Source organism: Vulpes vulpes, chromosome 2 (genome assembly GCF_048418805.1).
Source record: "Vulpes vulpes isolate BD-2025 chromosome 2, VulVul3, whole genome shotgun sequence".
In the NCBI taxonomy this organism is placed as follows: Eukaryota; Metazoa; Chordata; class Mammalia; order Carnivora; family Canidae; genus Vulpes; species Vulpes vulpes.
This window is the reverse complement of record NC_132781.1, coordinates 43,628,844-43,642,393: the sequence shown is the minus strand read 5'-3', so window position 1 is coordinate 43,642,393 and position 13,550 is coordinate 43,628,844. Positions and strand designations below refer to the sequence as shown.

The window sequence follows — 13,550 nt, the reverse complement described above, 5'->3', positions numbered from 1 at the left end:
TTTTTACTAAACAATAGCATGTGGGGCTTTTGTAACTTGAAGAAAGCAGCATTTCAGCATCTCTTCCTACTGGAGCATATGGTGGTTAAGACTATGGCAGATGAATGCCTTAGAGATTGCCTCTCAAGGAGTTGATACGCAGATCTTTTCAGTATTCCCCATGCTCTTATGGTGGAAAGTTCCATGGAAAGGACTAGAAGAGTTCAGTGACATTGTTCTATCCAGTGTTTAAAACTATTGTCTGATGCTCTTTTAAATAATACTATTAGCCACATGGTGATTGCAAAACGATTGCTTTTAAGAGCCTTTTTTTTTTCTTTCTTTTTTTTTTTTTTACTGAGTTTGGTTTATTGTATTGTATGAAGAGTGCCTTTGACTAAGTAGTGAGATATCTCTTAGTGCTGTGTGGGCAACAAGTTAGAAACTTGGGTGTTTTATCTTGAGAGTTTTATCCTAGCATTTTAGAGATTAACAGGAGACAGAATGTTGTGCTACTCCAGGTAACAGGCTTTTTGTTTTATAACTCTTTAAAGTGTTGGTTTTCTCCCTTTTGACACTCAGGGGATCAATTTACTATTTATTTCTGTAGATCATGCCCTTAGAGAAAACAAAAATACAAACAGGCCTTCTGACAGATATAATCATATTTTCTTATGACTAGGTATTTTTTAAATAAAGTTATATAAGTTAATACTGTTATTTAAAAACTTGTAAATACAGGGGCACCTGGGTGGCTCAGTCGGCTAAGGTCATGATCCTAGGGTCCTGGGATCAAGCCTCACATGGGGCTCCCTCTCCCTCTGCTGCTCCCCTTGCTTATGATCTCTTGCTGTCTCTCTCTCAAATAAATAAAGTATTTTAAAAGTAAAAAATAAAGGCTATAAATATAAAAATCCAGTAAACACTGCAGATCTTACTATCAAATGCAATATTAAGTTAATGTGATTAACTACCTGACAAACAATAATAATGAAGACTTCCTGAATGTAATGGGGTGATACATTGGGGATATTTGTATGTATTTTAATTTTCATTCATTCATCAACTTCTTACCCCAAATACAAAGAAATACAACTAGCTTTCTGTTACCAGAAGTTGATTGACCAATTTATGAATGGTAATTATGAGAATTTCATGTGTCTTATTCACAAAGCACTTATATAAAACTGTGAGGTAAAACATCACCATCCCCACTTTAGGATTAAAGAAATTGAGGCTGGGACAGATAAAAGTTTGCCCATGATTAAAGTAACTAGAATCTAGAACTTCTGATATCAGATTCATTGACATTTTAATGTTGTCTACTTTAGTTATTTTTCAGACTAGTGGAAAAGAATATAGAGAATTATTTCTAGTCAACATCTTAACTTCTTCAATGAATAAATTAAAATGTACAGTCAACTTTACCTCAAAGATGCCAGACAGACTTTAGAGTCTCCCTGCTCACCCCCAACATACACACAAACACATACACACTCAGCTTTCTTAATGACCTAAAGAAAGGCACATAGGTTTTTTTTTCCCTATTAAGAGTTTTTACGTCAGAAAGACAGCCAAAAAATATAATGAAGAGGAGTTAGAAAAGCAAAAGAATTTAAAATTAAAAGATTTAGGGGCTCCTGACTGGCTCAGCCAGTGGAGCATGTGACTCTTGATCTTGGGGTTGTGAGTTCAAGAACCACATTGGGTATAGAGATTACTTAAAAAATAAAATCTTGGGGATCCCTGGGTGGCTCAGTAGTTTAGCCCCACCTACAGCCAGGGCGTGATCCTGGAGACCAGGATCGAGTCCCACGTTCTGCACCCTGCATGGAGCCTGTTTCTCCCTCTGCCTCTCTCTCTCTCTCTCTGTCTCTCTGTGTGTGTGTGTGTGTGTGTGTGTGTGTGTGTGTGTGTGTGTCATGAATAGATAAATAAAACCTTTAAAAATATATAAAAAATAAAACCTTAAAAATAAATAAGTAGATTTATTACAGCCATGCACTCTAAGATTCTTCTTTGGAGACTGACTCACTAATTGCATTTGTGAAGAGCAAGCTCCCCAACCTTTCTTTTAACTCTTAAATTTACAGAGCCACTAAGTCCAAAGTGTAGATTTTTATGCTGTACACTCTTTCAAGTAACTTTGTCTCTTAACTTAATCCTCACAGTAACTTCATAAATTAGATACTAATACTGAGCCAGAGATTAAGTAACAATCCAAAGTTCACAGCTAATGGTGACATTAGGATTCAAATCCTGCCTAATAATTCCAAGATTATGATTTTTCTTTCAAATATAATTAACACACAGCTTTATATTAGTTTCAGGTGTACAATATAATGATTTAACAATTCTCTACATTTCTCAGTGTTCATTAAGTGTACTGTTAATCCTTTCTATCTTTTTTACCCATTCCCTACGTCCCTTCTGGAAACCACCAGTTCTCTATATTGAAATGTCTAGTATTTTGTCCCTTTTCTCTTTGTTCATTTGTTTTGTTTCTTAAATTCCACATGTGAATGATTGTTCCAATTTTAGTATATATGCTGCCAAAGCAAGCACTAAATTCCACATATGAATGAAACCATATGATATTTATCTCTCAGACTGACTGGCTTTACTCAGCATTATGCTCTCTAGGCCAATCCATGTTGTTGCAAATGGCAAGATTTCATTCTTTTTTATAGCTAAGTAATACTCCATTTTCTGTATAAACTAAGGTTAGGATTTTTAAGTGCTAGGCTCTATTGCTTTGAACTAGATAACTATTTATCTTAAGTGGATTAAATGCATTTTTCAAGATTTCTAGGCTGAATGAAATTCCTTTCCTAAGGTTCCCAACTGTAACAAAAAGATTTGGAGACTTTTCCTTAGAGTTTTATTATCCTATTTTACAGATGAAAATAAATGACTTAGCCAAAATCTTAGTTTATTAAGTGTCCATGTTAGAACTAGAGCTTAGGTCCTCTGGTTTCTAGTCTACTGCTTTTGGCACTTGAACACTATCACTTTTTTAGCTCATTAGCTACCTTCCATTCAAGTGATCCACCCAGGTTGAAGTTTTGTTACAGCAGCAAAAGCATGCCACATCCTTCACTCACATTTAAAGCCACTTTTGTGTCTGTCCTGGTCAGCAAGTAAGTCAGTGTTTATACCTTACAGAGAGCACAGGAAGACATAGTAACAAGAAGTACCTTATGGATACAAGGGACATATATTATTTAAAAAAAAACAAAAATTTACACTTGACAGGATGAGCACTGGGTGTTATGCTATATGTTGGCAAACAGAACTCCAATTTAAAAATTTGTTAAAAATAAAATTTTGGGGGATCCTTGGGTGACTCAGCGGTTTAGCGCCTGCCTTCAGCCCAGGGCGTGATCCTGGAGTCCTGGGATCAAGTCCCATATTAGGCTCCCTGCATAGAGCCTGCTTCTCCCTCTGCCTATGTCTCTGCCTCCATCTCTCTGTGTCTCTCATGAATAAATAAATAATTTAAAAAAAAAACATGATATAAAAAAATAAATAGAAAATAAAATTTTAATGCTTTTAGCATATAATTCTATAAAAATTTAATTTGGCTATTGCTAATGCTGTCAAAAGCCAAAATAACATTTTAGAATATTCATATTTCTGAGCCTTGAAATGGTCAGCAAATGACAGGACAAAATTTATTTTAAATCTTCTAACTCAAGCAAGAGAATGAAGAAATGCAGCATTTTTTCTCCAGGGCGTTTGTGCAGATTTTTTTAAAGCCTCTTCTGACTTCATGTGAAGTAGAAAAGTAGCTTAGTTTATTTCATGTTGCTCAGTCTACTTTGGAATCAGTTTTGAATTCCTAGATGGTTGGGTACAGAGAGCTTGCTCCCTAGAGCCTTGTTTCCTGACAGTCCAGAGTAAAGGATTAAATTGAGCTGAAACCAAATTGATTGACATTTTGACACTCTGCAGATTGGGAAGAGAAAGGGAATTTGTTCAACTTTTTAAGACAGTAGCAGAAAGAACTATTCCCTTAAAGGAACCCCAGTTTGCAAAGATGATTTCGTTTTCTTAAAAAAAAAAAAAAAAAAAAAAAAAACTATGAAGCACGTTCTAGCACTTTCCCAATTTCCAATCTTACAGTTCAAAGTGAGAATTTAACTTTGAAAGCTTTTGAAAAGGCCTGGATGGGGGTATTAAAATAGACTCCGCTAAACCACACACTGGCAGAGGTCTTTTGAGGGGAAACAAAGGACTATGCACTTCTGGGGTGTCACAATAGGAACCTATCTATAAAAGACAAATATACATATGTATGAAATCCTTATCTTTAGCGTTTTTTACATGTCAGAGATATTAAGTATGAATTGAATAAGATACATTTCCTGCTGACTTCTTTTTCAAATAGATATAGATGATTACCATTCCATCATCTTTCATAAGCTGCATCATTTAGTACTGACTTCGATAAAATACCATCTCTGCTGTCATGAAAGGAATGGACTCACCTTAACAGTGCTCTTCTAAACAGCTTGCTGACTTTTTTTTGATCACTGCCGGGAGGCTGTAATAAATTACAGCCTGGAAGAAGTTACAAACTGGCAAGTTTGCCAGATATTTAAAGCAATTTATTTTGGGGTGTATCAGCAGATTTCTTCTTACACTGCCATTTGGGTGCCTGCTGACACAGCCTGAATAAATCTTTCAAACATTTTCCTTACTAGAGATGGATGAAGACGATGATGCACTGGACTCCAGACCTTTCATTAACTCTTCACTTGCCAACTGGTTCTTTTACCAGATCTGAAGGAAATTTGATCCCTATTTCCAGGATGTGTTTGCAATATTTCAAATCCCTCGTGCCTTGGCAACAACTTTAAGTTTTATGGAAGGATAAACTAACAAAAGAGTTTCTGGTTTTAGGCATAAAATATATAATTTAGATTGATTATTTCATTACTAGTATTTAGAAAATCACCAAACTTCCTAATAGGAAAAAAGATCTGAAAAATCATATAAAACAAAAACTTATTTCTTCTTAATTCTAGCATATGTTGAGTCTTTTTTTTTTTTTTTTTTTTTTTTTTTTGCATATGTTGAGTCTTAAAGTGACTTGTTTCTAATTTTTGTTTCTTTTGTCTTGGATAGTGAAGTCATTTTTTAAAATTAATTTCTGGCTCTAGGTGCAAAGACGATTTTATTGATACATAATTTAGTCAGGTATTCAGAAAAGCCTAACATGCTCATGCTTGGACATATTTGTTCTGATGAGACTTGAAGGGCAAGAGATGAGGGAACCTTTACTGAGTGCCTGTACCAGGTCAACCCCTTTTGTAAACCACTATATAGCATACAGGAGAGAGAGAGAGAAGAGAAATTTTCATCTTATGAAGAGCTAGTTCCTGGTCAGGTAAAAGGCATTGGCTTAGTGAGTTGTTAGGAACATGATAAAGGTTTAAACTCATGAAGAAATCAGGGTATATAGGGTTTGGTAGAAAAAGCCTCACCTACATCAGAAGTCATATAACTGGTGATGTCACTTACAAATTAGGTCATCTGGCTAGACCCTGAATATTTATTTCTACCTCTGTAAGGAGAGGATATACTCTCTAGCCTGTCTTCATCTCCTAGATCATTTGGCACATAGTTATCAACCATGGCTGTACATTGCAGTCATCCGGGGAGAAATACTGATGTCTAAGATCCCACCCTCAAGAGATTCTTATTTGATATGTCTAGAGTGCAGCCGGGCATTGGGGTGTTTAAAACCCCCACAGGTGGGTTTGGCTCAGCGGGTGGCTCAGCGGTTTCGCGCCTGCCTTTGGCGCGATCCTGGAGTCCTGGGATCAGGTCCCCCGTCGGGCTCCGGGCATGGCGCCTGCTCCTCTCTCTGCCTGTGTCTCTGCCTCTCTCTCTCTCTATGTCTATCATAAATAAATAAAAATAAATATTTTTTTAAAACCCACAGGTGATTCATATGTACAGCTAAGGCTGTGAATCCTTGGTTTGGAGAATCATTTGGAAAGCCCTTTATACATTTATTTACAAGGGTTAGCAGATGGTATGGAAAATGTAGATAGGGGTTTTTCCCCATCACAACTTAAGCTGTTTTGCTTAAAAAAAAAAAAAAAAAAAAATCCAAGTGTGCCTGAGTAGTTCATTGGATTAAGCCTCTGACTCTTGATTCCAGCTCACGTCAGGATCTCAGGGTCTTGAGATGAGCCCTGCATCCCCTGCCCCCACTGGGGTGGAGCCTGTTTGGATTTCTCTCTCTCTCCCTCTGCCCCCCCGCACAAAAAAAACGCCAACACACACACACAAACAGCTTTTGAGTTTCCCTGGCCCTTAGTACATAGAAACCCACTGATAAGTCTTCGTTGCATTTGTGAATGAACTGCCTTTCAAAGTTTTAAGAACATTTGAAAAAAATGGGGTTTCGAGTTCAATGTGTAGAGTCGTTCAAGAAGCAGGATCTTGCTATGGAAACATTCCCAAGAAACGCTAACCTTTCTTGCCTACCCCAGGCTCGCTTCACTCCTTAACGCGAGCCGCGGCGTCTGGGTGCGGATCCTTCCCGGCATTCGGAGATGCACGCAACGGTACCGGGTAGGTGCCACGAGCTCAGGGGCGGAGCGCCCAAAGGGCGGACCCTCTTGGCTCCTCGGACTCTCTCCGCCCTCTGGGCCCGCCCCGCCGCAGCGCCCCGCCCCGGACGCGGGTTGGGGCGGGCTGGTGGTGGCGCCCAGCCGCCGGGACTTCACAGCCGAGCCCTAGGGCTGCGGCGACGGCCTCCGCACAACCCGGCGGGCCCAGTTTGGACGCGGGGAGCTCGGGCTGCCCGCGCCTCTGGCCCGACGGAGACCCACGCGACCGCCTCGTGCCCGAGCCGGGCGGGCGCCAAGATGCGGAGCTGTGCTCCTTGAGCTGGCCCCATGACCCTGAGCACGTTGGCCCACGAGAGGAAGGCGTCCCCCGCCTGCACCTGCAGCCTCGGTGGCCCCGACATGATCCCTTACTTCTCCGCCAACGCGGTCATCTCGCAGAACGCCATCAACCAGCTGTGAGTGCGCCGCGCGCCCTCCCGCCCTTCGAAAGCTGGGAAAGTTTGCGTTTCAGCAGCCGCTTTCCCCAACATCATGGGGAGCAAGAGAGCGAGAGCGAAATCGCACCCTGCGTGCTTGGAGGTTTCGAGGTGTCCAGGGGTACAGTGGGGTGGAGGTGTGGGGTAATTCTTGGAGGCAGAACGTGTCCCCGGGGGCTGGGCGGATTGGAGAACCCTTTGCGAGAATTTCTGGTAAACCTTGAGGGAAGCACAAAGTGCATTCGTCCCTGGGAAGTTGTCTGTGGGGACCGAGTGACAGCTGAACTGGAGACTCTAGGGGTGCAGGGCGGTCTGTAGCTTCTGAAACGGCGCCCGGAAACGTTTGGACTCCCTTGCGGGTCCTGCTGGTGATCTGTGTTGTTTGGGGTTTTTGTTGTTTCGAGTAAGTTTGCGGTGACTATAGGTTTCTGTTGCAAGCCGTTAACAAAGGAAGGCTGTCCATTCTTCGCTCCTACTGGCTGTAATCTGGATTTCAGTAATTTGGCTATTCTTTTAGTCTCCCCCTGTAGTAGTGCAAGTCCGCCTGCACACCTTCATTCACGGAAGTGCAAGATTCAACGCATCTTTAAATCGTCGCTGTTTTTGAAGTCTCTAGAGTTGTTGTCCTTCCCTTCCATTGTGGTTTAGCTGTTTCTGAGAACTGTGTGCGGAACCTTGTGGTTAATCTCCCCTCAACGCTATCTATAGAACGCAGAGTAGAGGAACTGTGTCTATGCAGGTTGCATCCTTAAGCCAGTGGAGTGGTTAGGGTTACTCTAGGTAGTGTACTAGTACTCTCGAGTCCTTCCAGGAGGGTCAGCTACTGAGGTTTTCCCAGATTCCTGGTACTTAAGCAACGCTGCTGTCTCCTTCCCAGGTCAACACTGGAAAACTTTTATGTCCAACAATAGAAACTTTCCATTATCTCTATTAAAGGTTCCAAGAATAGCCAGTTAAGTGATTTATAAATAACCTTTCATCTAATATATTTTAATTAATGGTTTGCTTTGCCCACCAAATCAAATTAAATTTATTTGAGTTTCAGGTGTTTTTCTCTTGTGTTGATTCACAGTGGTGCTCCTACAAAAAATAGCCACACGCAAAAAAATTGATTTTACTGCTGTGAATGTACAAAATTAAATCAATTACTTACTTGCATTTTTTTTAATGGAGTAAAAGAGAAGGAAAGGAAGGAATAATCTAAAACTGGATAACCAATCTCAATAGTGTTAACAATACTTGAAAAACGTATTTAAAAAAATAGGAAGATCAACCCACATGTCCATCAATAGAAAGATGGATACAACAAATGTGTAATGTAATACACCTTAGAAAAGAAGGAAGTTCTGACACATGCTACAACATGGATAAATTTTGAAGACATTCTAAGTGAAATAAGCCAGTGACAGAGGACAAATACTGTGTGATTCCAATTATATGAGGTACCTAAAGTAATCCTCAGGATTTGGAGAAGGGGGAATGAGAAATTTGTGTTTGATAGAGTTTCAATTTCAGAAAGAAGAAAAAGTTCTGGGGGATGGATGGTGGTGATGGTTGCACAATGATGTGACTGTATGTAATGCCACTTTAAAATGGTTGAGGTGGCAAATTTTATGTTATGTATATTTAACTATGATTTTTAAGAAGATTAAACAAAATTTAAAAGGTAGAGCTTCTCAGCTTTGGGGGAGAAAAGGAATGTTGCATTTTAGTTCCTAGTATAATCAAATTAAGCCCAAATTTCTTTTCTGACTAGTTACTGTCTTTGGGTATCATTTGACTTCAGTTTCTTCCACTGTAAAAATGAGGTTCCTAATCCAGAGAATCGTAAGAAATCATATGTGCCAGTAACACTTTGCAAACTATAAACCCCTGCACAAAAAATGAGTTAATTGAAATTAAACAATAATTAAGAACTTCCATTTGTTGACCGCTTGTCACTGTGCTAAGAGTTTAATGTATATTGTCTCATTTAATAATAACAGCAACTCTGTGAATCTTTTTGTTTTTTTTACAGACGATGAAACTGAGATTTAAAGAAGTTAAGTAGTTGCTTAAGGCCATGTAGCTTAGTAAGTGACAAAACTGTCCTTAGAATCCAGATGTTTCCCACACTGGTGCGCTCAACCACTATAAAATTATATTCTTAGTAGTTACAAGGTCACTTTTGAGACTTAATCTTGGGAATTGTCCTTAACTGCTGACATTTTCAACTTAGCAGTGAAAAATGTATTTGCTTACACTAAGATTTGCTAAGGTAGACAGTCTTATAAAGAATTTGCAGAAAAAAAAAAAAAAAAGAATTTGCAGAATATTTCTTTTTCATTTTTGTCTTTGTCACTTATTTCTTTATAAGAGATTTAATATCCAAATTTCTCTTCTTCTAAAATGTATTCATTAGTATTACATTAGCCATCATTTTTATTTGCATTCATAGTGTCGCTGAGTTCATCGTCATTTAAAAATCTTTAGCGATCATTCTGATAAAGATAAAACCGAAAATTTTGTTAAAACATGCATTTTTGGCATGTAATGCAAAAAATCTTAAATTGGATCTGTGGTCGCCTAGTATTTTATGGACTGGCTTTAGAAGGTCAGTAAACTCCTTGAGATCGTATGAAAATGTTTTGCAGATAAATGTATTTTTAATCAGATTCTCAAAGAAATGTGATCTTATAAAAAGTTAATCTCCTTCCCAAAAGGAAGTATTATTTCTAAGGCTTGATACTGTAAAGCTCAACTAGTGTGAGCATATCCCTGTCATGCCAGATTATAAATAGCAGCAACTGGTGGGAGCAACTAAAAGATTAAAATTCAGGATCCTAAGTGAATACTGATTCCAAAAAATGTTTAAGGGACGCCTGGGTGGCTCAGTGGTTGAACATCTCCCTTCGGCTCAGGGTGTGATCCTGGGGTCCTGGGATCGAGTCTCACATCAGGCTCCCCTCAGGGAGCCTGCTTCTCCCTCTGCCTGTGTCTCTGCCTCTCTCCCTGTGTATCTCTCATGAATAAACAAAATCTTTAAAAATAAAATTTTAAGTGTATGTTTGGGGAAGGGAGTACTTTGACACATGACCAGTCTTAGCTGGATGGTTCTCTTGGCACTGCTGAGAACCCACTTGTAAGAACCTTTGTTTTATTTTCCTTTGCTGCCTCAAATTTGCTGTGGGTTTAGAAACCAAGTAACAAATCCTATGAGAACTGTGTCAGTAAAAAGGCTAGAGTAAAAGAGTGAGATCCTGGGGGCAAGCCTATGGAGAAAGTTCATGACCTTTAGAGTATAGTGTTTAAACAACTATTTGATGATTTCATAGGCTCATTCTAATTTCTGGACTTTGAACTGTTATACATAGATGAAATTAGAGCATAGCTCAGATATTACTGTATTTTATTGGAGATTATGATCTCCCTTTTTCGTTATACCAAATATGGGGTTGAATGGTATCAATGAAGAACATTAAGAGGTGATTAAATTTACTCCAGAAACTAAGAATAGTTACTGTCATAAGTTTAAATCCTACTAGAAAAAAAAAAAATATGTGAGCAACCCAGAGCATCATGTGATCAAATTTCAGGAGTCTTAAATGAGACATCTCAAATAATCATGAGAAGTTCCATACCCTTTAAGAGTCTATACATACTTTTCAATAAAACAGAAATCAGAATTTCTGAAAAATATGGAAGCCTATCTTGTTTTAAGGAGCCAGCCTCCGGTCCCAGCAGCAGAGAAATAGCTGCTAAGCAAGGGGCCTTCTGGTGTTACTGGTATATGCCAAACAGCTTATCAAATACGTGGTTATTTTTGTGTCCTACAAAGTTCAGAGAAAGATCAAGAATTATAGATAAAATGCTGGCAGAGGCTACCACTAAAACCCATCTATGAAACCTCCCATTATAAAAACCTCTGATCAGAAATCTTAGAAGTAAAAAATTAATTAAAAATAAATAAATTTTAAAAAAAGAAATCTTGGAACTTTTAAGTGCTTGGGACATTGCTTGACTTGTTCAACAGGTTACCTTGAGCTTTTTATCCTTGACTTAAGATACTTGTATTTATTACTTGATTTCATATATGAGTTTGATTTCTTAGCTTCACATCAAGGCTTTCTAAAGCTCAAGCTTAGCAACAGGAGCATATCCAGATGGTTATCCAAAATGTAACATTTTGTGAAACTGAAAGGTAGAAACAGTTTTAATTTTTGTGTTAATTAGTAATAGTACTAGAAATCTTTGAGTTCTGCTCTGTAGTTATCCAAGTGACTTCCTCATCTTCCAAGTGATGTCCTCATCTCTGATCTTAAGCTTCTGTCAGAGTCACCTAGACAACTTATTTAATTGCTGCCTGGGCATCTGGGTAGCTTAGTTGGTTAACCATCTGATTCTTGATTTCTGCTCAGATCATGATCTCAGGTGAGATTAAGCCTGTGTGGGGCTAAGCATCAAGTCTGTTTTAGATTCTCTCTCTGCTTCTCCCTCTGCCCCTCCCCAAACTTCTCTCTCTTTGCCTCTCTAAACAACAAACAAAAACAAAATAAACCACAAATGCTGCCCACACCCCCAGAGTTTCTGACTCTGTAGTTCTGGGATGAGGATGCATAATTTGCATTTCTTATAAATTCCTAGATGATGCTGGTCCAGGAACTACACTTTGAGAACCACAACCCCTAAGTATTACTCTGAGGCAGATTGGGCAAGTCATCATCCACATTTTATGGAATAATAAACTAACAAAATTGTAATGGTGAAATGATTTTTTGCGTAGCAGTTACATGATTTGTTATCGGTAGAACTGAAACTAGAACCAGCATTTCCTGTCTCCACATACAGAGCTTCTACAATCCTGCATTCTGCTGATACCATTGTTTATATGTGGGAACGTTTCTTTAGATAAATTTCTAGTAGTGGAAATTCTGGGTCTAATGGTATGGATATGTTAAAAATTTGATGCATACTGCCAAACTGCTTTCTAAAAAAGCTTTTACCAGCTGTAAGAATCTACCTTCACCAACCCTGGTAATGTTAATAACAATATTAAATAGCAGTTAATTTTTTATTGAACTCTTACTGTGTACCAAGCATCATTGTGAATACTGATCATATTATATAATTCTTTCTTTCTTGTGAATTAGATATACTCAGTTACAGATGAGAGGCACAGAGATGTTGAGTAACTTGTCTAAGGTCATACAACCAGGATGCAGACACAGGCAGTCTTAAATGTTTCTCTGTTGCAATTCCCTTATTACTAGAGAGGCTTAAGTATCCTTTTATATTGTTTATTGGTCGTTTTCATCTTTCTTATTTGTGTGTTTGTACTTATGACCATTTTTCTGTTGGTATTTGTTTCTTTTTGGCGTAGTCTGTATGTTCTAAATATGTGGCAAAAACCTCTTCTACCAGCTCATTGCTTGTCTTTTAACTTTGTACCCTGTTATAAAAGCTTTTAATTTTTGTGTAATAAAATCTAGTATTTTCTCTTGTGATTTCAGAGTTTTGTATCTTAATTAAAAAACCCTTCCTGTACTTCCAGGATTATAAAATATTTTTCTGTGTTTTTTCTAATATGTGTATACTTTTTAAATATTTCACTCCCTAAAACCTGAGACAAGGATGTAACTTTACCTTTTTTCCAAATGGATAGTCATTTATTCCAATATCATTATTTAGTCCATTCTTACTTTGCTGATCTGAAATGCTACACCTACTATATATTAAATTCTAATAGATATTTGGAGTCTGCTTCTGTACAAGTAAATCCTGTTGATGTTTTTCTGTTCATAACATCAGTACCACATTGTATACTTACTATGGGGATTTAGTGGATATTTTGATTTTTTTTAAGATATTATTATTATTTTTTTATTATTCATGAGAGACACAGAGAGAGGCAGAGACATAGGCAGAGGGAGAAGCAGGCTTCCCTCAGGGAGCCCCAGGCAGGACTCGATCCCTGGACCCAGGGATCATGCCCTGAGCTGAAGGCAACAGCTTAACCACTGAACCACACAGGTGCCCCTCAAATTCTTTTGAAAGCACACCCTCATTATTTTTAAGTAATCTCTCTATCCAACATGGGACTCAAACTCATAACCTAGACATCAAGAGTCACACACTCTACTGACTGAGCCAGCCAGGTGCCCCTGTTTTTCAGTGTATTGGCTATTCTTGCTTATTTTATTTTCCAGATAAGTCTTAGAAACACCTTATCAATTTCCACTTTAAAAAATCCTATTAGATGGGGGGGGGGAGGTGTGTGGGAGGGATGGGGTAACTGGGTGATAGACATTAAGAGGGCATGGAATGTGATGAACCCTGGGTGTTGTATAAGACTGCTGAATCACTGACCTCTGTCTCTGAAACCAATAATACATTATGTGTTAATGGAATTTAAATAAACTTTTAAAAGGTAAAGATAAAAACTCCTATTAGGATTTTGATTGAAATTGTACTGAATTAGTTTTGGGGAGAATTAACAGCTTTGTGAAATGAGCTTTCTCAATGAGGAATG

At 38.3% G+C, this 13,550-nt stretch overlaps 1 protein-coding gene across 5 annotated transcripts in view; it reads left to right on the top strand.

The window, feature by feature from the left end:
• The window catches only part of SSH2 (slingshot protein phosphatase 2), a 235,283-nt gene that overhangs the window by 123,779 nt on the left and 97,954 nt on the right, over nt 1–13,550 (top strand). The window contains exon 1 of one of the 5 annotated variants that reach the window (XM_026016079.2): nt 6,654–7,021. The exons of the other annotated variants lie outside the window; for them this stretch is intronic. Within the exon in view, the coding sequence (XP_025871864.2) occupies nt 6,894–7,021 (128 nt within the window). The 5' untranslated portion in view covers nt 6,654–6,893. Of the gene's footprint in view, nt 1–6,653; nt 7,022–13,550 lie in introns of those variants that run through there. 5 annotated transcript variants of the gene reach the window in all.